We start from the raw sequence: 24,124 nt of genomic DNA on the forward strand, positions 1-24,124 counted from the left end.
GAGTCCACTTATGAAAACCCGAGTCTGTGACATTCCTAGGTCAATTCAACAACAGAACTAAGTCTGTAGTTGTGAGAGTACATCATCGTCCTCTACTACTGCTCAGTGCAATACTTATCAGCGAGGATAAGTATTACACTTTTTACCCTAAATTAGGATCATTTTGTGTGCTGATGACAGCATTTTTATTCTCTTGGTAAGACTTAGGTATTTAAGGTAGTTCTTTACATAAGTCTTATTGGCTTCCCTGGGCTTCCTTGCCTGTAATATACATTGGCGTGTTGTTGTTATACTTATAACAAGAAGAGATTATGCTATGTGTGTCCACAAGTAGTTTCTAATACTTCACACGTGATAAACAGGAAGCTCAAAAGATCTTAGAACTGGGCCTAGGAGTTTAACCTCAAATGACCGCTTTTTGCACATGAAAGACTCAGCACGGCAGAGTGAAACCCTTTACAAAATAGCCATGCGAGTCAGGTAAAATTCCCAGACACTCGCGCAGTAGTGTAAATAGGGATAAACTAAACTATAATAGAGAGTACATATAAGGGAGTCTTATTATGGCAAAAACTTGATTTGTAGATAATGCCGGGTGTTCTGGAGTAACAAGAAACCGATTAACGGGACAAAATTTCAAAAAGTTGAAAGTTAAAAAAGCGTAAAAGTGATTGAAACATTTAAAAAGTAAAGGAAGTATGTTTGACAAGGTACGGAAAGGCATGTCGCTGTTTTTGATTCGTGTACGGCCGCCTATATAATTCCCGTTCCATGTCATGTATTCACATGATACTCCGTCGAGGGAAGGGCTCGGATAGTACATATTTTTTTTCTTTCTTATGCCAAAGTTTCTAAAAACTATATGCAAAGCGGCTAAGGTCTAAACCTCTAAAATTTTGAGGAGGCCCATGCCCAAAACTACCGCGGCGGATCACCATGGAAAGCTTTCAAAACCTGAAATTTGATTCTAGTACTACTTTACCTAACCGGTAGTGAATGCTGCCTGTTAGTTAGCATGTATTGAGAAAAGATCAACCCATATGTCGCAGAGCATAAAATATTTTTGTGGCTACCGGCCTTGAAGAGGCGTAGCCACTAATGTCATCATATTTGAAAGTAATGTCCGTAACCCTAACCTTCAGATTGTTTTCGTAGCCGGTCTCTGTAACCTTATTCTTCGGATAGTTTTCGCAGCCAATCAGACTGCCTTCATACACTCAGAAAACAGGAGGGAGTAGAGATAAGAGAAGAAAAGGAAATCTTGAAAGTCATCCACGAATTTTATGAGGACCTGCACTCCTGAAATATCCACGTCACAAGAACAATTTAACCTCTTTATCAGAAATCTAATCTTTCCAAAACTCTTGAATGAAGACAGAAAAGAAATGGAAGGCCCTCTGACACTCGATGAATGCAAAAGAGTACTAGGATTATCTCAGGAAAGCAAATCGCCAGGTGAGGATGGCTTCACCGTAGAATTTTACAAATACTTTTTCGATTCCGTAGGGGGTTATCTATTGGAAAGCCTAAACGCGGCTCATGAAGTTGGGAAATTGTCTATCTCACAACGCCGTGGAGTAATTACTCTTATTCCCAAGGTTGATTTGGATCTGTTAGACCTTCAGAATGGGAGACCAATAACAATGTTAAATACTGATTATAAAATTACATCTAAAGCCTTAGCTAGACGGATTGAGACGTCGTGTCAGGGACAAACGAGCTGAATTTAGTCCAGAGAACGTGAAACCTCATTCGTTATTTTGCTGTTTCAACTGCAAGAGACTTAGATCACAATCTCGCTGAAAATTTGCTGTCGAACAGGTCGAGATCTTGTAGTCCAGCATTCCAAACGCCTTCGGAGAATAGCGCAGGATCTTCCAGCTCGGGTGGAACTAAAAGATCCTCTTCAGCTCCTCGTCACTCTTGGAGGTTTAAGAAAAGTAAGCCACCAAAGATACAGAGCATTCCAAATACTGTTTGGCTTTTGGATAAGCCAAGCGAGGAGGCTGAGATTGGCACCGATGGAGAATTTGAAGATTATCCTGTTACTGATGACATGGTCCTGCTGAAAGGAGAATTTGACCTGGTCAGTAATCATAAAGAAGAAAACACGAGAAGAGGACTGGAAGGAATCTTCAGCCGGAAATTTCCTGGCAAGTAGTGAAGGACGCTTATACAGGGCCTAACCAATCAGATTGCAGGAAGAAATTCACGTGACAGGCTCTCGACCAATCAGATTGCAGGATTGTCTAATTAGCATATTTAAGATGGCACATTTGACCAAAAGTGATGACGTCACTTCCAGTAGGGCCAAATAAGGCAAAATCCAATGAGGAGTGATAAAGGCAGTGAGGATGGAGTTTTCGGATCATTTGAGAACAAAGATGGCTTCAGAGAAGAAGGAAGAGCTGGTGATTCCCACGAAAAAGTTGCCGGACGAGATTCCCACGAAAAGTTTTGCGGCGACAGTGTTGAGTATTGTCGAGGATAATGTTCTTGGATCGATTATGACCCACGTGATTCTTGACAGTGTGGATCACATCCTGAAAAAAGAAATGACGAAGCTGGCGGATGACATGATGAAGTTCAAGAAAGTCCTTGGGAATAAAATGCATGAAGCCAAGTCTCTGGCAGATGGTGAGCCTGTGTGGTTGACAAGGATGAAGGAGAGTTTTGAGGCTGGATGGGAAGAGTGGAGGAGCGGCTTGGATAACAGAGAAGAGTTGGCTTACCGCGCATTTATAAAAGTCATGACGTCACGACCTGAGTGAAAAAACAATTTTAATGACGAAAAAACTGTAGTTAATAAAGTTCTTTTAACGAGAGAATGTACATGGTTTGTTGCGTGATTTTTTGCATCATCTTGGGAGCTTGAACATCATTGGTTCCCAAGTGGACGAGGGATAACATCATTTTGCGTGGGGTGAGAAATTTCCCGTGAAGGCCTGATGAGGATTCGAAAACGCGTCCGAAGGGCCAGATATCGGAGAGGTCTCGTCTCAAGTACCATGGATAGAGGAATTGTCTGTCGAGGAAGATGAGCATGACATCTTCGTCCGGCTGGGGTTCTTCCAAATAGATTTTGAAGGCCAGGGGTCTTTGCGAAGCGCACTGACCTCTTTACAACTTGCTTTTGCGGCTGTCATCACCGGGTTCTGGGACTATAACAAAGGGTTCGCCAAAATTCACGGTTTTGCAATGGGGCAAAATTTTCAATAAGGTGGCAGTCCCCAGGTGCTGTGGATTCTGCACCCCCAGTGATAGAATTTATCGCAGCACTGGGTCTTACAGTTGGCTTGTCGCCTTGGATTCGGTGTGTAGTCTATACACTGGTGAGAACTCATGAGTCTGAAAAATGACACAGCAAAAAATGTTATTTTTTCGGGAGAAGTGCCTTTTACAGAATGGGACATGTGCATGGTCCTGTTGACCTGCACCCTTTTTCACAAGAATGATTTGACATGACAGGTTACCCACACGCTTCCTAGTCCCCAGGCTTCTTTGAGTGGTCCCTTGATGGGATGGACAAACTTCTCATGGGTCCCATTTTCACGCAATTCTAGCAGGGGTGTGCGACAGCATGGACGCGATTGCTTGCATACATAACAGTTGTCGTTGTTTTCCATTTCTAAAGAACGAAAAAATACTTTTTGTCTAGGTCTGGAAAAACATCAAAAGTAACTATACTATTCACTTGACAATCTTGATTCAGCAGCAGTCTTCAGCAATGGCGAAAAACGGTGAATGTGAACGGAATCGGTGCGCTTCTTTTATACGCGACTCCGAAACTGGATCCTAGGTTTCTCTCGACCGGGGTCCAGTCTCCGACCGGGTGGGTAAGAGGGGGATGCCTCCTATCCCATGGGTCCACTTTGTTCACGTGACATCCGCCTGGTCTGTGATTGGTGGATGGGATCCGCATAAAGCGAATCGGCGTCGTTCACTCGCCACTGAGTTTTTACACTTGTATGAGCGCTATCATGGCTTTACGTGAGAGACATTTGCAGAACTTTGTGCCTAGAAAGCCGGAGTCTACCTCCGAGGAGGCGATTGACTCAATGGAAGATGACTGGGTGACTTATTACGAGGAGAATGACTTTTCTATATGTGATTTGTTGACCGGGACACGGTGGTTCATTCGTTTTAAGGAATCCAGCCAACTCGAGGTAATGATCCATGAAGTCGTGTTCTTCATGGACGAACAAAGAGAGAACTGGACACGAAGCAGGCACCGCTACAGACGCATAGAGAGAGTGCGAGAACTTTGTTTAATGCAATCCTGTCTGTTCGCAAGAACATTGTATGGAACTTGGGAGTGAAACCTCCCATAGATCGTATGACATTTTACCGTTTAATGGTATGTTACGCGTTCGAAACATTTCTGAGCCATTGGAGTCGGAGACAGAAGGACACAGCGAAACGTTATGTCAAGGCCTCGGGGTGCTTCGTCGATGCATTGAAAAAACTTGCAGGTGCACTTGGGACACTTGAGATAGAGTCGGTCTGGGTTATTGGCTGAGTGGGAGGTGACCAATACCAGGGACTTGTTGCATTGACATCGGAAACGGGCTGGGTCGATTTTCTTGAAGCATGGGTGGGTCTGTTCGGCGACGCGTTGCAAGTAGGTGCTCACTTCACGAGCTCCACAGGTCACGTAACACTTGGTGAAGAATCTGAAAGAGGGACATCGGTAATACTCCCAGGTACTACCGTTGGGGGTTTGAACACTCCCGAATTTCATGGGTACCCAACAACATAGGCAGGTGTGATCTTGTTTTTTCAGTCGGTCCAAAAACTGATCTGGGTCAAACTCCTCCAACACTTGCACTTCGGTGAATTCCCCTTTGTCGTTCACCTCTGGTAGCACTTCTCTGACGTTGTCTTTCTTGAACTTGTGGAGTCATGTCAATGACATGACTCCGCTTTGAATGGAGGGTGGATGTGAGTCTATGAGAAGTGAAAAAAAGAGTTAGTATCGCAATCGAGTGTTTTCTCGTAGCAGTCGTTCCAGGATGTGCGTGGTTTTTCGCACATTTTTGGGAGTCGGTCTTTGTCTTCGCCAGTGATGTTTACGTTTCATTTCACTTTTGACTGCTTGACGTTTCCTTGAAAAGACACTCCATGGCTCAGAGAAGTCTTTGAGAGCCACGGTAGTCCAACTCACGGAGTCTGGCGTGATCTCTGAGGAGTACGTGTTCTTTGAAACGTATACGCGAATGAGTTTTGAAGAGCCATCTGTCTAACGTAGATTGTAGTTTACCTCCTTTCTTGGGGATATCCAGTTTCAGTCTTTTGCAAGCGGCCTTCTTTTTGGCTCCCTCTTTAGGGGCTTTTAATTTTTCTTGTCGGTGAATGTTGGATAATTGGCAGGGGAATAAGCTCCCAAGTCTATGTAACTCTTTGGTCCGAACTCACCAGTTGGATGAACGATACGAGGATCATTTGGATCCTGGGGAGGTATGGCGTCTGGATGCCCTGGATTGACAAAAGGAGGATCCTCTTTATCGGTGGCAGCGGTTTTTTGTTCTTTGGGTTTACCGAGTGAATTCATGACGCCTACAAGATGGGTCATGAGTTCGAGTGTCTCCATGGGATGAAATGATTTGTGATGAATGCGTGGATCGATTATATGGGTTTTTCGTAGGACCAATCAGAGACATGTCAGGTGATGTTGATATGTGATACTCTGGCTCCTGATTGGTTGTGAAATAATGTATGATCAGTAAAAGAACGGGTACTCAGTGAAAGTGGAGGTGCGGCTCGGACTATAAAAGGAGCACACTCGTCGAGGTGTCATTCTTCACTTGCTAGTCGTGCAGTGATGAGTCACCAACCCAGAGTGTTGAATGAGGCAGATGTGAAAGAGATGGTTGAAGATCTGAGAAACATATTGAACCTATGTTCTAAGCTTTTGGAAAAGATCGCAGAAGGCAAAAGACCATTATCTCAGAAGATATTTAACTTGGAATTTGGTCTCATTTCTCCTTTGTACTATAGGCTTCAGAGACACTTGATTGACTGGGGCACACGAGATCACCATCCTCACTTGTCGTATTTGGAGATCACGAAGCAGTTGGATCGAGAAGGAAAGAAGTTTTGTGATTACCTTGTGTGTTGAGGGATAGGTTTAGGCGGTTCCACATTTGACCCTGTGACCTACATTTCAAGATGACTTACTACAGCAACTCCAACCAGATTAAGGAATTGATGATGCAGATAGTGGAAGAGAAGGTAGAACCTTTAAACGCTCTCAAGACTGTCAAACGTGACCGTGTACATTTTTGACAATCTCTTTGAACCGTTAGGGACATTACCCGAAGGTACATGGCATTTTGATACGTTGCTGAGGCATCGACCGGACTGGGGTGGTACGATTTTGGAGTTGATGAAGAAGAATGAGGAAGTTTATCTGTTCTTTGGTGAGTGGTGTCGTGTGATGTATGGACGAGGTCTGAACGATTTCCGTTTTATTCATAGTCGGGATCCCATTATGGATGCTGATCGTACCTGTTTGATGGCTACCCAAAACATCACGTACATGATGCGTGTGGCTATCCAAGATCTCTATGAAACCCTGCGGTTCAGCCTAGCCATGGCGAGGCGGGTGTTGGGGGAAGACGAGAGTCCAAGAGTGAAGTCTTTGCTGACCTTCAACAAGAGTGATTATAAGGAAATCTGTCTGAAGATGGAACAGTTGATGAATGATGTCATGCATCAACGTAATTTGTGGAAGGATCATTTTTTCTTTTATGCCATCAATGCTGATAAGAACGATCTGTGTGGTACTTGTAAAGAAGAGATGCGTCAGGCATTTTATGTGAAAGGAGACGAAGAGGAAGCCCTGAAATGGAGACTCGGTAACAGGGATGGGAAAGGGGAATGTGTATGGAGAAATTGTAAACATTTTTCCTGGGAGTCCTTCGAGGAAGAATATGATGACGAGTATGTGAAAGATTGTAAGAACATGGAAATGACAGACACGTCCGAGGATGAGATGTTTACTCAGTAGTCGTTCGCCTTCAAAAGTCAATCAGATTTCTATTTTCATTTTAAGCCAATCAGACACGATGTTTGTACATATAACAAGTTGAAATAAAATTGGTTTGAGTTATTTTTCAGTCATGTCTCATGCATTGAGCTGGTTGTTCTCGAGAGTGTGTGCAAACATGGCCGATCGGTTGAGTTGGTTCACGCTATGTTCTAAGTGCACAAGAGTCTATGCGAGATACGGCGATGATACTCCCATTCCCGATTATACCTGCGATTCACCCTTGGAGGTGTTAAACGAGACTAATGTCAGTGTCAACGTGATGCGTTTTGTCGTTTATATCTTGTGGTTGAAACGGCAACCCGATTCATTTAAGAAGTATCTCGACGTCCGGGAGCAACGTTTTGAGTTGTGGAGAGAGTGCGTTTACAAACTCTGGCGATTATGAAGAAGTCTAAGAAAAAGAAGCTTTCGATCGGGACTTTATTGGCACGGTATCGGGATCCTTTGAAACCCGGTAGTCTGGGTGGCCTGACACAATTTGCTAAGGCCAATAAGATTTCCGTCCGACAAGCTCGCGAGGTCTTGCAACGCGATTTGGTGTACACGTTGCACAAACCAAGACGTCGTCGGTTTTTCACGGTACCCGTGATGGTGTTTGGAAACGACAAGCAATGGACGGCCGACTTGATCGAAGTGGTCAATATCGCCAAGTACAATCGAGGGTATCGTTATCTCCTGACGGTGGTGTACGTATTTTCCAAGCGCGCCTGGGTCCAGCCCGTGAAAAACAAGACGGGAAAAGCGGTGACGGACGCGATGGCCAAAATCTTGAAAGGGGAGAGAAAACCCATCAATCTTCAGACGGACGATGGGAAGGAATTCTACAACAAGATGTTTCAGACTTTGATCAAACAGAAGGGTATTCATCATTTTTCGACCAGTGGAGACACGAAAGCCAGTGTGGTGGAACGGTTCAATCGGACCATGAAACAACGTTTGTACCGGTACTTTACCGTGCAGAATACGTTGAACTTTGTCCCCGTGTTGCAAGATCTGGTCAAAGGGTACAACCGATCGTATCATCGTAGTATCAAGATGGCTGCCGATCAAGTGACCTTAGCCAATAGCAAGGACGTGTGGGAGACTCTTTACGGTAAAAAGGGTAAATTCAAAAAACCTCAACTCAAAGTCGGGGATCGTGTGAGACTGAACAAGAAGTTCAGACAGTTCAAGAAAGGGTACCTACCAGGTTGGACCGAAGAGGTGTTTTTGGTACGAGGGGTGCGTTCGGGCAACGTTCCAACATACAAAGTGGAAGAATGGGATGGCACGGCGGTCGAGGGAACATTTTACGCGCAAGATTTGCAGAAAGTGACTGGAAGACGATCTGTTCCGTATCGACAAGATCGTCAAACGAAAAGGGGATAAAGTCTTGGTACGATGGAAAGGTTGGCCAGTCAAGTACGACAGTTGGTTGGATAAAAAGGACGTGTTTAAAAAGACGAAATCAAAGAGTTTTATGTGCAGTTGCTCAGCAATGCCAGCATGTCGGAGTTCCCTGACAACAAGGCGAACAGTTTCAAGAATCGTCTGCCTCATCCCATCACATTTGACAACAAGGAGTGGAAAGTGGGATTGGCTAGCATTTCTTACCGGATACCCCCTGCACAACCTCATCAAGCACTCACTCATCGAACACACAATTTTGCCGAGGACGATCTCCTATGTCAATTTGAGTGAACCATTGAAACATTTATCAGGACATCTGATGGTTCATGGATTCCGTCACGATACCGTGTGTCGTTGAACATCACCGGTGCGGATCTCCATGAACACCGAGTCAAAGTGACAAGTGGTAAATCTCTCATGTAATACATCATGACTCGTTTGAAAGATCGCTTGACCAGGTATATGGATCGTGAAGGTGAAAGTCTACAGGCTCCGGACAGAAAAAAATACTACCCTGTGTTTCGATGGGAAGGAAATGATTTGATTCTGGACAACACAGACACGTTCCTTGATCAATCCAGAGACAGACAACGTCCCAAAGTGTTGTTTGGTCCTAAATTGGTTAAGACGATGGACTGGGTTACAGAGGAAATATATGATGATTGCTACTTGACTACTAATCTGGTGAAAGTGTTCGAAAACGACGTCGTACCCACTGGTTTCAAGAAAGATTGGACCAACGACAACACCTTTCGTACCAATAATTTTTGGAATTTGACGGATGAAGGGGCATTACAACTCAGTCCCTATTGCAACTGGCGCTTCAACTATCTGGACGAGGCTTACAGTAAGGTCTACAACAGTGGTAGCGTCACCCCAGACTTTCCTCATCGTAGTCCCATGTACTTGTATTCAAATGTAGGACGCAGCACGATCACAGGGAATCGAGTGACGGACCTATTGAGAGAAGTACCTCATGATCCCACCAAGATAACTTACGAACCTTGTCAGATTCAATATAAACCTGTGCGCAGCAACCTTCTGGATATAGTGGAGACGCAAGTGGTCGAGAACGACGGAAAACTGGTGAACTTTACCTCGGGAGTGACGTCTGTGACATTACACTTTAAGGATGAATGACAATCTTACTCAGAGGGACTTTTATGTGCAGTTGATGAGTAATGCTAGCACGGCAGAGTTCCCTGACAACACGGCCAACAGATTCAAGAATCGTTTACCGTATCCATTACAGTTGAGAGAATCGGGATGGAAAGTGGGAATAAGTGACATCTCTTTTCCGTACGCTGTTCGAAAACTGGATTTGAAAGATTCTCTTCTGTTTCGAATCGATTGGATCGAGGTGGTGGAACCACAGCTCAACCTCTACTCGGATGCCATGATCAAGATCAAAGAAAGGGATTTGGAATTCACGCCAAGGACTGGTACCGAGTTCATGAACATGATACGAGATCAATACATGTGGTCCTTGAGAGATCAATCAGTGTCCGACTTGAAAATGTTCAAGAAAAAGAGCAAACCCGACGATCCCAGTTTTCATGGACCTGGATCATAGTTACGAAGAAACGTTTGGTCGCAATCGTCGTTCTTTGTTCGTGTATTCGAATGTGGGACAGAGTATGGTGACGGGAAATCAAGTCACGGATCTGTTGAAACAAGTTCATTACGTTTCGGATGTCGTAAACGTTCAACCAAGACACATACTACATCTACCCGTACGCACGACCGTCGTGGACATTGCTGAGACCCAAGTGTCGGAGAACGACGGAAAACTGGTGAAGTTTGCTTCGGGTGTGACCACCATCACGTTACATTTCAAAAAAGATGAGTGATTTTTATGTCAGCTTACCAAGTCACAGCAACAAGACAGAATTTCCGGAGAACACGTCGAACCATTTCAAGATCAGGTTACCTAACCCCATTCCACTGGAGGAGCAAGGATGGAAAGTGGGAATGAGTAGCATCGCTCTTCCAGACGCCCAAGTGACGCTTCCTTCCTTGACGAATGAACAGACTGAAAAGAAAGTCACCCTGGCCTATAGCAAATGGCGACGCATGGAACCAGGGACTTCACAGGGTTACACGCTGGGTCGAGCTTTCTTCGATACTGATGATCTCAAAGAGGTGTTCTACAACGTGAATGTTGTTGGATTCACCACCTATTTCGAGCGACAACGCATCTACCTCAATTGGGGACCCAAATTAGGAGCAGAATATGTCACGAGTGATGGTAAAACAAGAACCTACGTCAAATTCAAGTGGGACGGCGACGACTTGGTCACTGACAATGAACACATCTCGCGAACCATCACCAACAACCCGGCTTTAAGATTCTACGTTGCATTGACTATGAAAATGGGATGGCTCAAACAGAATGAAACGACCAAGGTGTACGAACTTGGACCTAACTTGCAGATTAAATTTTTCGAAGATAAAATTCCAGACATTGGTCTCATCGGTGACGTACATGACAAGGATGGATTACCAGCTTTTTGGACAGTCAGCGAAGAAGGATTTTTAGAACTCAGCATCTATTGCAATTGGCGATTTCTGAACCTGAACGAGGCTTTTGAAGTCGTGGTGGGGAGTAGTTCGCGTTCCTTGTTTGTCTACTCCGACGTAGGAGGTAGTGGCGTGGTAGGGAATCAAGTCACAGATTTACTGAGAGAGGTCAACTTGATTCGAAGAGGTGCCGGTGTTCAGTATTTCGAACCTTATCACATTCAATTTATTCCGGTGCGCAAAGAAGTCATTGAAATTATAGAAGTGCAAGTGGCTGAGACAACTGGAGAATTGGTGAAATTTGGAGGAGGCAATACGATCGTAACATTACACTTCAAGAAATGATCGGAGGAGCCCTGGTACGATTTCATTCCGATAGAATTAAGCAATCTGGGGACAGATTAGGTTCGGCTTGGAAAGACATCAAGACACGAGGTCCTACCATTCTCAGAGACGTTTTGACCGAGACGGCCATGGAAGGTCTGAAAGGTTTAAATGCGAGTGGCAAAGGAGGAAAGCCCAATTGGAAAGGTGGACTCCCCGGGGTCAACAGAGGAGCGACAGGGGCCGTGAAATGTAAAGCGATGCAAGAGATCAAACGGTCGTTGGCCAAAAAGTTCGAAAAGACCTGTTTGGACTATGATTCCAATCTACTCGAGGCGTGTGACACGTCTCCCTTACACGGGACGACGCACGTATAAAGGTGGTACGATATTCCCCACCAGATCAAAACGTCCTAACTATCGTTGGGTACAGTCCGCACTAAGAAGGAAACGACGAAGACGTAGACTATGACAGACATGGTGGCTCATGCCCGGTTGGCGAGGGTTCGAAACCCTCGCCTTGACATGTTCAAGATCCCTCCCACACATATCAGCATGTCATCGATTGGTGGTACTTCTGATAAAACAAACAGCCTTCAATGGAACTGTGACGATCAATCCGTTCAATTTTGGAAGATTCAGTATCTTTTCCATCAAACAATTGGTGAGAGGTGAAGAGTACCCCTATGAGACCCTGGAACTCAAACCCGATGGAGACGACAAAGATCAGAGAGGCTACTACAGATTCCTCCAAGCCACAGGAAGTCTATGCCGGGGAAAAGGAAACATGGTTCGAAAAGAGGACTGGGGGCACGGCAAGAGATGCAACATGTTTGTATTTGATAACACGGCCAATGGATGTTTGGACAGTCCAGTGTTGAACCCCAAGCAGTCAGGTGAGCTGCGTCTGGTGATTGATTTTGGAGCCAACTCAGGAGAAAACCTGACCATCTTGTTTTACGGCGAATTTGAGAACTTGGTGGAGATCAACGAGAACCGAGTTGTCACGTACGACGTGTACCAGTGAAGAAAAAATGGAGAAAGTAGCCTTGAATAATTTACAACTGGATCATTTGGCCCGAACGCATCCGACACTCTGTCGTGTCTTTTACGGAACGGTACCCTGCGATCGGCTTCCAAGACACTACCTCAAGAAGGACCGACCGCTTACATCGTGAACACGGATCCTCACAATAAGCCGGGCATGCAAAGAGTTACCCCGATGGTTCCCTCAAGGGGGTGTTTTGGTCCTGGACGACCTGATGGACGAGGGTGACAACGACAAGCGCGTGTTAGATCTCTTCACCAAACATTCTCATCATCGTAACATCATGGTGATTTACTTGTGTCAGGATCTATTCCCCAACGGAAAATTCGCCAAGACCATTTCCCGCAATGCTCATTACATCGTGGCCTTCAAGAACCCGCAGGATCAATTGGGGATACGAAATCTATTACTGCAGTCGTTTCCCACGCGTTGGCAAGAGGTGTTGGATACGTTTCGAAAGGTCACCGATCGACCTTATGGTTACATGTTATTGGATCTTCATCCAGCCAGTCATGACGATCAACGTGTCATCGGCCGTGTGTTAAAAGACGAAGGATTCACACGATGCCATCAGTTCGTGGTACCATGTTGAGGAGTGAAGCCGAGTGGTTCCCTAGGTTTATTCTCAATTGCATAGCCATGCTACGTCGCATGTATTCCTGGCAATAGGATTTCAAGACGGTGAAACAAATCTGTCAATGTTCGAGTTATCGTCAAGTGCGGTCCATCGTAAAAGCCTATAACAACGAGGATTTCGAGAAATTGATTCATTCCCAAGAGGTGTTTGATACCAAGAAAGCATTTTGAGGAGCGAGTCATTTTGGTTTCCGATGTTCATCAAGCTATGAAAAATCGGCTCCATTACGTGATGAATCCCCAAGAAAGGGATTACGAACCGATGAAACAGGTCACACAATGTGTGTCATCGTCAAGTATGATCCATCGTGAAAGCATATAGTGGTGAAGGTTTTGAGGATTTGGTTCATACCCAAGAAGTGCTGGCGAAGAAAGCTGTAGCAAGACATGGCATCCGGCAGTGATTCGTTGAGTGATTTTGATGTGGATTACAGGACTCTAGATGCTCTGTCTCCGTGGGGTTCTCCGTATGTATCTCCGTCACGATCTCCGGCGGTGGGTGTAGGCAGAAGCCTGAACACTCCACCACCGCCACCACCGCCACCAGTGGTTCCAGGACCCACGATCGGGGTAGGCACCAACACGGGCGCTGCACGCACTAACGTCACGATGGGAGTGGGTATGACACGTATGTTGCGTCAAATGGCAGGACATCCTTCCACACCGACAGGTCGACCCACCATTGGTCACAAACAACCAAGACGCGTTCCACATCAAAACACCCCGTCGTCCGCCAGTAATGCAGGAAGCCGTAGAAGGAGTAGCGCCAGTGGCAGTAGCGGTGGAAGACGACGAGTTAGAGGCGGAGGTGGAGGTGGAGGTGGAGGCGGAGGCAGTGGAGGCGGAAGTAGTGGTGATTCCACACCTTCGTCAGTGAGATCAGGTCCTTCTCAAGGTAGAAGGCGACGTCGAGGAGACCATATGTGACCCTCCACACGATTTTGGGTAAAAAGGTGATGACACGGGCACGCGTGTCATGACAAGACACGCTATTCGTGTCACAATGTCACGGATATGTGCATATTTAATAGGTAAAACAAAGACTGTCACGGCAGGCTTTGTTTGGCACGCTGAAGCTTTTGTTTTAAGCAGAGTGCTAAAAGTCACGCCTAGCATGTGATATGACACCGCACGCGTGTCATAAGGCACGCGTGCCTTACGACATACGACACGCGTGCGATGTTGATACACAATAACGGAGTGACACTCCAGCACTGGATAGTCCTAGACCCGCGAGGCATAAAATCAGACTGGAGTTTAACTAAAGAAAAAGTATTATAAACGGTCTAGCGTTTTCCGGTTGTTCTTTACTTTCCTTTAAGAGATGGTACACAAGCAAACAGAGCCTCAAAAAGTGAGGAATGCGAACGAATGATTTCAAAAAGAAACTTTTTTTCGTGTCGCGTTACATACCAGAACAGAGTGAGATGTGTTGAAGCGAATAAACTGCCTCTTCCAGCGGATAGGCTAAGTCCGAGTACTCTTATTTCGAACTTTTACACCCGAATATTATTCATTTTCGATTTATTGAAATTCTACTTGTCTGTTTATATAGAGACTAAACGGTCGTGTAGTCCTGCTTCGTAGTGCTATAATTCTCGGAAAGCTTGTTTCAAGCTAAGAACCAGTCTCCCCACGGTGTTGCGCGTTGTTGCTATAGCTACATAAACAAACTATCGTACTTTGTTCTTAGAAAAGCAACCTTTGTAGCTATCATGGAGCGCGGTCACGATGAATATCGGTGTTTAAGTTTAAGTTCGGGAGATTTACAACCCTTACAAAGTGTATCAGAGGTCTACTTTACAGCTCGAGAGAATGATGAAGAAACGGTTGACTCAGACTCTGAAAGCAGCAGTTGGGACAGTTGTGATGACCTTGAGGACACGCAAGACTTGGATTTTGATTTTCCGGAAATACACGCTTCCGAAAAAACGAGAGTAGAGAAATTCTACGAAGAAACGTGCCAATGCAAGTTAGCCGCAGACGAGAAGCCCTGTAGCACAACGCTCAAAATTGATGATTTCGTAGGCTGTAGAAATAACTGCAGTGAACTCTCGTCCACTGAACTTGACCTGGTTATATTGGGAGCTATCCAATGTTCGTTGAACTGTCACGAAACCAGCACTTCTGGCAGAACAGAAAAAAAATCGACAGTATACAAGAATGGGATACTACTACCACGGCCAAAGAATCTGCATGAGAACATCTCTATTTCTACACTGCCTCCACAGAAATCGTTTCTACAGCCAAGTGAAACATTATCGTAAAAATGGTTTAAGTCTGCGAGTGCATGGGAACAAGAATCGACTGCCAAGTAGTACATCTTCTGCCGAGACAATTGAGCAAGTTGTAAAATTCATTTTGAATACAGCGAAAGAACAAGCCCTCCTTTTGCCGGGACGTGTACCTGGTTTTAAAAGAATCGACGTCAAGCTCCTGCCATCGAATCTTATAAAACATGGGCTCTGGAGAACATATACGGATATCTGCGTAAGCACGGGCAAACCGTCCGTGGGATATTCTAAATTCTGTGATCTTTGGAATCAGCTGTGTCCTTTCATTGTCATTATGCGGCCTGCTATCGATTTATGCTGGACTTGTCAGGAAAATAATAATCGTATTGGAAACAGTATGAACCTACCAGAAAGCGACAAGGCCGAAGCAGTGGGAGCACAAGAACAGCACTTACTCCTTGCAAGAGGAGAAAGGAACTTTTACAAGAACTGTTGTCGAGAATCAAAAGATGGAATTCAGGAATATTTAAAAGTTGTTGATTTTACAGTCGAACGCGAGCCCTGCTCATATGATGGAACAGTTCACTATTCCTATGACTATGCACAGCAGCTGCATTTTCCTGCCGACCCAATCAACCTGGCCCAATTTATTTTAAAACACCGCGAAAATGTGCTCTTTTTGGTGTTTGCTGCGAAGCAATTCCACGACAAGTAAACTTCCTCATTGATGAAAGTGTACTAACCGGCAAAGGAGCAAACAGCACCATTTCTTATGTTCATTACTTTTTTCATCGCCACGGACTTGGTGAAACCAAAGCCCAGCTGCATGCAGATAATTGCGGTGCACAGAATAAGAACTCTGCCTCTATATGGTACTACCTGTGACGAGTGATGAGCGGACTCCATGATTCTATTAATTATGACTTTTTACTGCCCGGACATACCAAGTTTGCGCCTGACTGGTGCTTAAGGCTAGTGAAACAAAAGACGAGACGCACATTTATTTCTTCTTTATTTGACATCGCAAGAACAGTGGAAGATTCTGCTGCAGTAAATGTAGCGGAGCTAGTGGGACTCCATAATGGAACTGTTCTTATTGCAACTTACGACTGGGTCGTTTACCTTGGACAATACTTCAAGACACTGCCCCAAATTAAGAGTTTCTATCACTTTAGATTCGACAAAGAACATCCTGGAAGAGTCTTTTGCAAGCAGTACTGGGACTCAGAGGAAAAGGCTGTAAATCTACTAAGAAATCGAAATTTTCTTCCAGAGCCTGGTCAGCTCCCGGACATTGTAAAACCGCAGGGTATCAGCCGAGAACGGGCCGACTATCTTTACAAGGAATCCGAGAATTTTGCCGCGATGGAACTGAAAATTTGGTCGCTCCGCTAGAATCGTAGGACTGTAATATTTCGTTATATTTCGAAACTATGTGTAAAAATTAAGGCTCGCTCTTTGTGCATCGAACAAACAATGTAAATAAATGCAAATAACACACAATGATATATACTGTTGTTGTGTTAAAATAACGTAAATTTCCGAAAGTAGCAGACCCTGAAAGTGAGATCAGATTTATAGGTTGTTAGAAAATATCGAAGTTGACGACTCTCTGACAAAAAAAGGGCAAGATCCGCAATTTAGCCAAATGCGAAGCAGAAGAGATTGGTGCCATTTTGTGAAGAAAAAAAAGTAGTGCCTTAATATCCCTGATCACCTCTCCCACTATATTCCCCACTGACCCCACTTTTCGCTTGGCTAATTAACGCCTGCCGGCAAAAGATATTAGAGAGATTAAGCATGACGTAACGTCAAACGGCGACTGTGACATGAAAATTTTGCCCTCTGCAGCTCTGTCTTCACCTATTTGTACAGTAAATCAAAAATATTTGTATTTGCGGTGAATAGTAGGAGACATTTTTCTGTATTTGTGCCATTTAGTTAAGGATTACGAGAAAAGAATAAAAATTCAGAGGCAATTTTTGCCGTTTGCCGTCTTCGGAAACGTCATGCTTAAACTCTCTATTGACAAAAACATTTATCACAACTACAATAACTAGAAGCGCGGAATGGAAAATTAAATATAAATAATTATGGTAAGCGTTTCTCGCGCATCACGCTTGCCCTCGCTCGCCTGACAAATGGGTACACAATAAAGCCTGTTTTGCAGGCTAATCATATATTCGATTAATTATCTCTTTTAGTTTTCGAACTGAAGAAACTGGAAAGCAATTTTGTATGCGCAAGTTAAACTTGGGTTTGCTTCTGCTATGTGCTGCGTTTCTAAACGCAAATGGAAACTTTGCATTTTGGTTATTGACTACGATAAAAAGTTAACTAACATTCAAAGTTTGCGAGAAAAAAAAGTTAGGTGTTTCGGCAGTAATAAAAAAGCATTGTTTCTTCAGGAGAGGGAAAAATAATCACCTCCAGTACTTATCATACCCTTTTTAAACCTATTCAGGCTTTTATAAACAAAAGAACAAAACCTTAACACCGCCCCGGTTCAAACGTCGAATTTTACACGTGCCGAACCTAGTTATTAGGTTCGGCACATATAAAGTTCGACGTATGAATTAATTAGGAATGGCACTTTTGTATTTGGGTCGACTGTGCCATACTATTTGACTGAGCTGGTCAAATAGAACGGAAAAAGATTGACTTCGATTCATACGTCAAACTTCACACATGCCGAACAGACCACCTCCGGCAGAAAATGAATCAAAATAACGAAATTTGTTTGGCGCATCTGTCTTGGTTGTTCCGCTAATTTTCCGTTCTCACGAGGTTAAATAAAGACAATCTTGAAGTGAAAAATGAAAAATGGATAGCCGCTACGAAAAGTATCACAGATACATAATGAAGTGTTATTGTTACGGGAAGAATGGTAAAAGTTGTCACCTCTTACTTGTCACACTTTTGGTAAAGCTATTGTCAATTGGGAAAACAAAAACTGAACGAGCTGTTGCTTATTGGTAAACAAAAAACTTACTTGCGTGAACAACTTGTATAAAGCGCTTGGAATAACCACTTGTTCTACACACTCGACTCGTGATCTTGCTATCAAGAAAAATGTCATTTCGTCGCCTTACCAAGGTTTCAAAACTGTGCCTCGTCTACTTTAGTATCGATAAAAGTACTTGCGTTGTCGAGACAAAAAAGCTGAGAAATAACGAGACCGGAGAGCCGTTTACTGAGAATGGGCCGGAAAAAAGAGCAGCAGTTGCGCTTAAAAATGGAGGGAAATGCTTGGAAGCAATGGTTATTGCCTCGGATGGTAAGGACACGCCTTTTCGTTTAATTCTAACTAGTGTGCGATAATCTTCGATTTCCAGTGATTCGGTAAACCGTATTTCGGTTTGTATTTTGTTAGTTAACCAACTGGTTTGCTTGTTCGTTTGTAGACAACAGAGAGAAGTTAAACGAAGAGGAAACCAAGTTCGTTGAAGATCCGGCGAATGCAGGTTTATTCGATGATCCTCCGTCTAGCAAGAAGCGAACCAGAGATGACCAGCCTTCTCCCGATAATTCAGTTGCTCCGGCCGAGAGAGGAAAGCCTTCAGGTGACGCGGAGGAAAGCTGGTTTAAGCTAACTTAATTATTGCGTGGTGTGCTTACCCGACGCAGTTCGTATCCACGGACGGTTCGTACCCAGATCATTCGTACCCAACTTGGACGATTTGTACCTGTGCAGTTGCCAAGTTTTTTGTTTCAAACAGTATGTTCTAATTCGGTTAAGTAGGGTCTTCGAAATAAAATATCAAAACCTGGTATTTCCAAGTGAAATTGTGAGCAAATTAGATTCCTTAAATAACAGCCCAGAATTTCAAGTACCTGTGATACTGTTGGTTTATTTCATGATGTTGAGCAATTATGGTCATACGCATCGTGCGCAACAATTTAAGCTTACTTATGTAGTTAAATGCGGCTGTTACGTGATCTCCAGCCTCGGGAAAACAAAATCGAAATTGTTTAATTTAGGTAATGGAAACACTGTTCTGTATATAAATTAACTTCAAACTAAGTCTTTTGTTAGTTTTGGGTATGTAACATCCATGGGTACGAAACGTCCGGATTCCTGTGGTGAAAAAAAACAGGACTACTAAGAGTGCACAAACTATAGTAACGAAACATCTTCCGATTACTTCACAAACTGCAACGTTTATCTTATACTTATAACTTTCCTGACAACTCCTGCTTCACTGTTTGACTCATCGGTATCCGGACGCCGCTAAATTTAGCATTTTCCAGTCTCATAGTAGTCCCGACGAGCGAAAAGAAAAGCATGCTTGGGGAAAGAAGGCTAACATCATCATTAAGAAATCACTATAAGGTTACATGTAACTGGCAAAGTGCTTATCGATCACTTATGATACAGCTTTGCTGACTGGAAAACGCGTCCAAAAGCAGTTGGCTTTAATTCTAATTCGTAGAGCTGTTTCCCTGGTCCCAGAGGTTTTTCTTGATTATATGTGAAGCAACTCTCTGAATGTGTGTACAGTCATTTAATCTACATCTTGGCACCACTATAACCAACGAAAACGAATATTTAGAATGCTAACTCTTTGTTATGCGCAGCTTTGTGGCCGTTACTTTTACTGGAAAGTGTCTGTTAACACTGAAGGAGTTTTCTTGTAACTAAAAAAATAGCAAAATGTAGCTTACCTGCTAGTGTCGTATCCCAAATTGACTTTTTGTCAAGGTTGTTCAGCGGTTTTTCCAATATTCTGTAATTTGTCATTCTTCTAAATATTTTAGATTAGCTCTGACAGATTTTCACAAAAATGGGGTATTTTGTAGGAATTGTAGGTGGTTAGAACTGACTCAAATTAAAAAAAAATTCACCGCAGGGAACGCGAGAAAATTAGCATTTATTTGGTCACGCTGACGTCACAAAAATCAGAAAAACACGCGTGGTGTCACGCGAAGCTATTCATTTAGGGGCGCGCTCATGTGACGGTATGTATCGCGTGCGAGAAAGCAAAAGTAAATTAGAGCTCTTTTACCGGTTATTTATAGAGCTTTTTTTGTCATATTATTTTGGCCCTAGGTTTAAACACATGTTTGAACGGAGTTTGAAACTATTGCTACTTATACCGAAGTGATTTAACGCCTTTCAAGTGCTGAAGTGATTTCGTTTCTTCTAAGGTTACTTGCGTCATTTTTGAAAGCGCGATTAATACGATTGGCAGGCAAGAGTAGCGCGCACTATTGAGTCTCAGAAAAAAAACTGTAGTAAGCCACCTTAATAGAAAACCGTGGGTCTGTTTGGGAAGAAGATTTTTTAGAAAGTGGAAGGGTCTATTTTTAGTTCTCTTTTATTATTGATTTGTAGCTTCAGATTCTGAACTCGTTTCTGCCAAAACTGGACCGTTTGTGCCAAAACTTCTGAGCATATCTCGTGAGTAGAGACAGTTTTCATCAATCACCTCCCTTTTCACCAATCACTGCCCCGTCTGAAGACACTTACCTCGTAACGCTGAAAAATGGGAAGAAAGAAAAGCAAAAGTCATCCGTGTTGCCTTTGAAATAAAAACTGTTTCTTAACAGCCATACTTACCTAACCTGAGCTGAAGGAGAAGTTTGAAAGATGAAAAAGAAAAAGACGGAAAATTATCAGTACGGATATATCGTTATTCCTGTATGAAATTGGAGTTTTCGCCATTTTTCGTAATTTTGGCTAGTTTCTTACAATTCTATTTCCTACTCTTGGTTCACATGTGGAACGGTCTAATATTAGTCCTTTTTGATTCTTTACTTGTAGCTTCGGATGCTGAACACGTTTCTGGCAGAACAAGCCCAAAAACAAGCTCGTCTGAAACTGCAACGGGTCGAAAAAAACACGCAGACCAAAGACATTGCGATCCAACACACGAGATCCCCTCGAACAGTGGAGGTAGCAGTTCAGACCGATATTCCAGACATCATGGAGGACCTGCGAGATCAAGTAAAAAGCCTTACAAAAATTGTTGCAGAGCTGACCGAGATGAAGGCTAGAGAAAAGATACCCAGTCTACCGGTGTTGAGCGACTCGGATCTCACGTTCATCAATCAGGACGATGTCGACGTCGTTGAGGAAACACCTCCTCAAGCTCCTCCCGCTGCCATCACTTCACCTATTATTGTGCCAGAACCCCAAGTTCCTCAGCCACTTTCCGCTCCGTTATCACCCCCCACCTATCCTCCACCTCAGATTCGGTCTCCTTTGTCCACCATCGATAGAAATTCACATGTCTTCCGCAGCATCCCGAGCCTTGGACCTTCAGACCAGCAGAAGCAGAAAGTGGAGGCCATCGTCGTCTTTGGCAAAGAAATGATATCCTCTGCCATGGCGTGCATCGACACATTATTCTCTGACGAAGAGCTGGCTAATAGCAACACTACAAAAGCAGTATACTTGTCAGTGATAGCTTTTTTTTCTGTAAACTATTATGTGAAGTCAACGGTAGAAGCCTTCCATGTCCGAAAGTAGACTACGGACGCAATTCATTTTGTAATCAGTACAATTTCAGCAATAGCTTTCTTGCACTGTTGGGTAGTTTTAAAAGCGTGTCATGTGAGAAAAAGAACTGTTTAATTAACGTAGACTACAAAACAAGTGATTTTTTAAACAGTATACTTGTCAGCGATAGTTTTTTTTTCTTTAAAATATCGTGTGAAGTCATCAATAGAAGCATTTCATGTACGAAAGTAGACTATTGACCCAATTCATTTTGTAATGAGTACACTTGACAGCAATAGCTTTTTTAAACTGTTGTGCTTAAAAGCGTGCCATGTAAGAAAATAAAGTAGAATTTTGCTAAATATAACTGCTTTGTATCGAGAAGAGTGCCGGGAGGTGGGAATACCATAATTTTAGTATAGTGAGTACTGTTGAAACTGTCTAAAGGAACACTAAAATAATTAATTTATAGTTTTGACCATCAAAACTCAAAACGTTTGAGTATATCTCGTGAGTAGACTGTTTTCACAAATCACTTCCCTTTTCACCAATCACTGCCCAGTCTGAAGGCAACTACCTCGTAACGCTAAAAAAGGGGAAAAAAGAAAATCTCAAGTCATCCGTGTTTACTCTGAAATAAAAACTATTTCTTAACAGCCATACTTACCTAACCTGAGCGGAAGGAGAAGTTTGAAAGAAGAAAAAGAAAAAGACGAAAAACTATCAGTACTGATAAGTCATTATTCCTGCATGAAATTGGAGTTTTTGCAATATTTTGGCTATTTTCTTACTATTCTATTTCCTACTCTTGGTTCACATGTAGAATTCGCATGGCCGATTAGTCGGAAAAGTAGGATATATAAAGGAACGAGTTCCCCTTTACACCGTATTTGTTTGCGTGTAAGCTGAATTTTGGATGTATTTGCTGAAGAGTGAAAATTTTATCCTAACGTCTATAGCTGCTACTTATGCTAACCGTTGAAGAGTATTTTGTTTGTAATTGCATTCGACAAACAAGAACCTCTTTTAATCTGATAGATTAGATAGATTTTTCAATCACTGTTCACTCAACAATTTCTATGTCACAATATTCAACGTACCCAGAATTTGCGCGTGGTTTTGCTACTGGTTTTTACTTCTCTCTTCCTATATTCTACGTTTACAGAATGCACGCGTTTTTTGCTGTTATGTTTGTTGTTTGCCGTCATGTAAATACTCGGTCAGTTAGCGTTTTTTTTTTTTTTTTCCTCTTTTTTTGATTTGTGTGAAATGTTATTTTGCCATTTTGCGTACCGTCAACACGCACACAAGTAATTTGCCTGGTTACTCAGCATACAAGAGACTCGTTTGGCTGAACGCTCGACGAGCACAAAAACCTTCTGCGTAACGTCGAACCTGTGATTTGTCTTGAATTCTGAAGGCCGACTCTGTGTAATTATCATGATACGAACTTGAAGAATTATAAGGACAGTTTCCAAAGGAGAATAGACAGTAACTACTAGAGCTCTTAAAACAACGAAACGTGACGAACAAAGCAACACATTTCGCTCGTCTAATAGCCGATTGTCTGGAACAATTTTTGGAGAAACTTAAGAGTCCCTGTCCAGAACAATGGAAAATAACTCGGCAAGGGTCGAAAATTCGATTTCGCTCATATTTTCATGGTAGATAGGCTAGGGCATGACAAAAACTACTGGATAGTTTTTTGGGCAAAATATCCTTTTATTTCAAAGAAATATGCAAATTACCAAATTCCGTTAAAATCATCATTTGACGCACCATTTTATCAAGCAAGTTTGATAGCCTCGCATGCAAAACCGCATCATTCTTCCGTCTTTAAAACACTCAAATATTTTTGTGCAATGTTTAAATGTGTACTGGGTTGATTTTAGGGAATGTTGCGTTGTCTTTTTGGGTGCAAAATAATTAAATTTCGAAGACATGCATTCATTCACTTAAAAGTACTTCGTGAATATAATTAATTTTCATCATGTGCGAAACCTCCGAATGGATTAAGCCTCTGGTGGTTGAATTGCAGAAGGATGGTCTACGGATTCCTGTAAAAATTTCTTTGGGCAAATGATTGTGAGTGACGTGAGAGCTTTTCAAAGTATGTCAAAAATGCAAATATTTGACCATCCGTCGTCAAATTTCAATTTACCGGTTAGACGTATATTTTAGCATGCGCCACATGACTTGACCTATCATAAGTTGAAATAGACACAGAGCTGATAATTTCGAAATGTTCTAACCTCATCTGCTATTGAAAGGCAGGTCCAAAGCCGATTTGACATGTTTCTCTCACCATTCGTCGCACGTAAAGTAGAAGTTTGCTTTTGTTTACATAACGTCCGATGTACATCGCCAACTGTCAACTTATTTAATGGTCGAATACCATGAATACGAGACCCTCTTTCAACACATACGATCACCACTGCATCTAAGTCAAAAACGGCTAAGGCATTTGTAGATAGTTGCTTG

The 24,124-nt window shown here is 43.0% G+C and overlaps 1 protein-coding gene and 1 pseudogene across 1 annotated transcript; both read left to right on the top strand.

Annotated features, from left to right (window-relative positions):
• The first annotated feature begins 14,062 nt into the window (after positions 1–14,062).
• On the top strand, positions 14,063–17,689 carry LOC110043695 (uncharacterized; annotated as a pseudogene).
• Positions 17,690–18,997: 1,308 nt separating this feature from the next.
• LOC110043697 (uncharacterized) lies at positions 18,998–22,354 on the top strand. The gene has a single exon (XM_020749183.2). The coding sequence runs from the start codon at positions 20,972–20,974 to the stop codon at positions 21,671–21,673; it is 702 nt and encodes a 233-aa protein (XP_020604842.1). The 5' UTR covers positions 18,998–20,971; the 3' UTR covers positions 21,674–22,354.
• Positions 22,355–24,124: the final 1,770 nt, after the last annotated feature.

Source organism: Orbicella faveolata, unplaced genomic scaffold, assembly GCF_042242905.1.
Source record: "Orbicella faveolata isolate gen_17 unplaced genomic scaffold, um_ofav_v1 contig_13, whole genome shotgun sequence".
Classification (NCBI taxonomy): Eukaryota; Metazoa; Cnidaria; class Anthozoa; order Scleractinia; family Merulinidae; genus Orbicella; species Orbicella faveolata.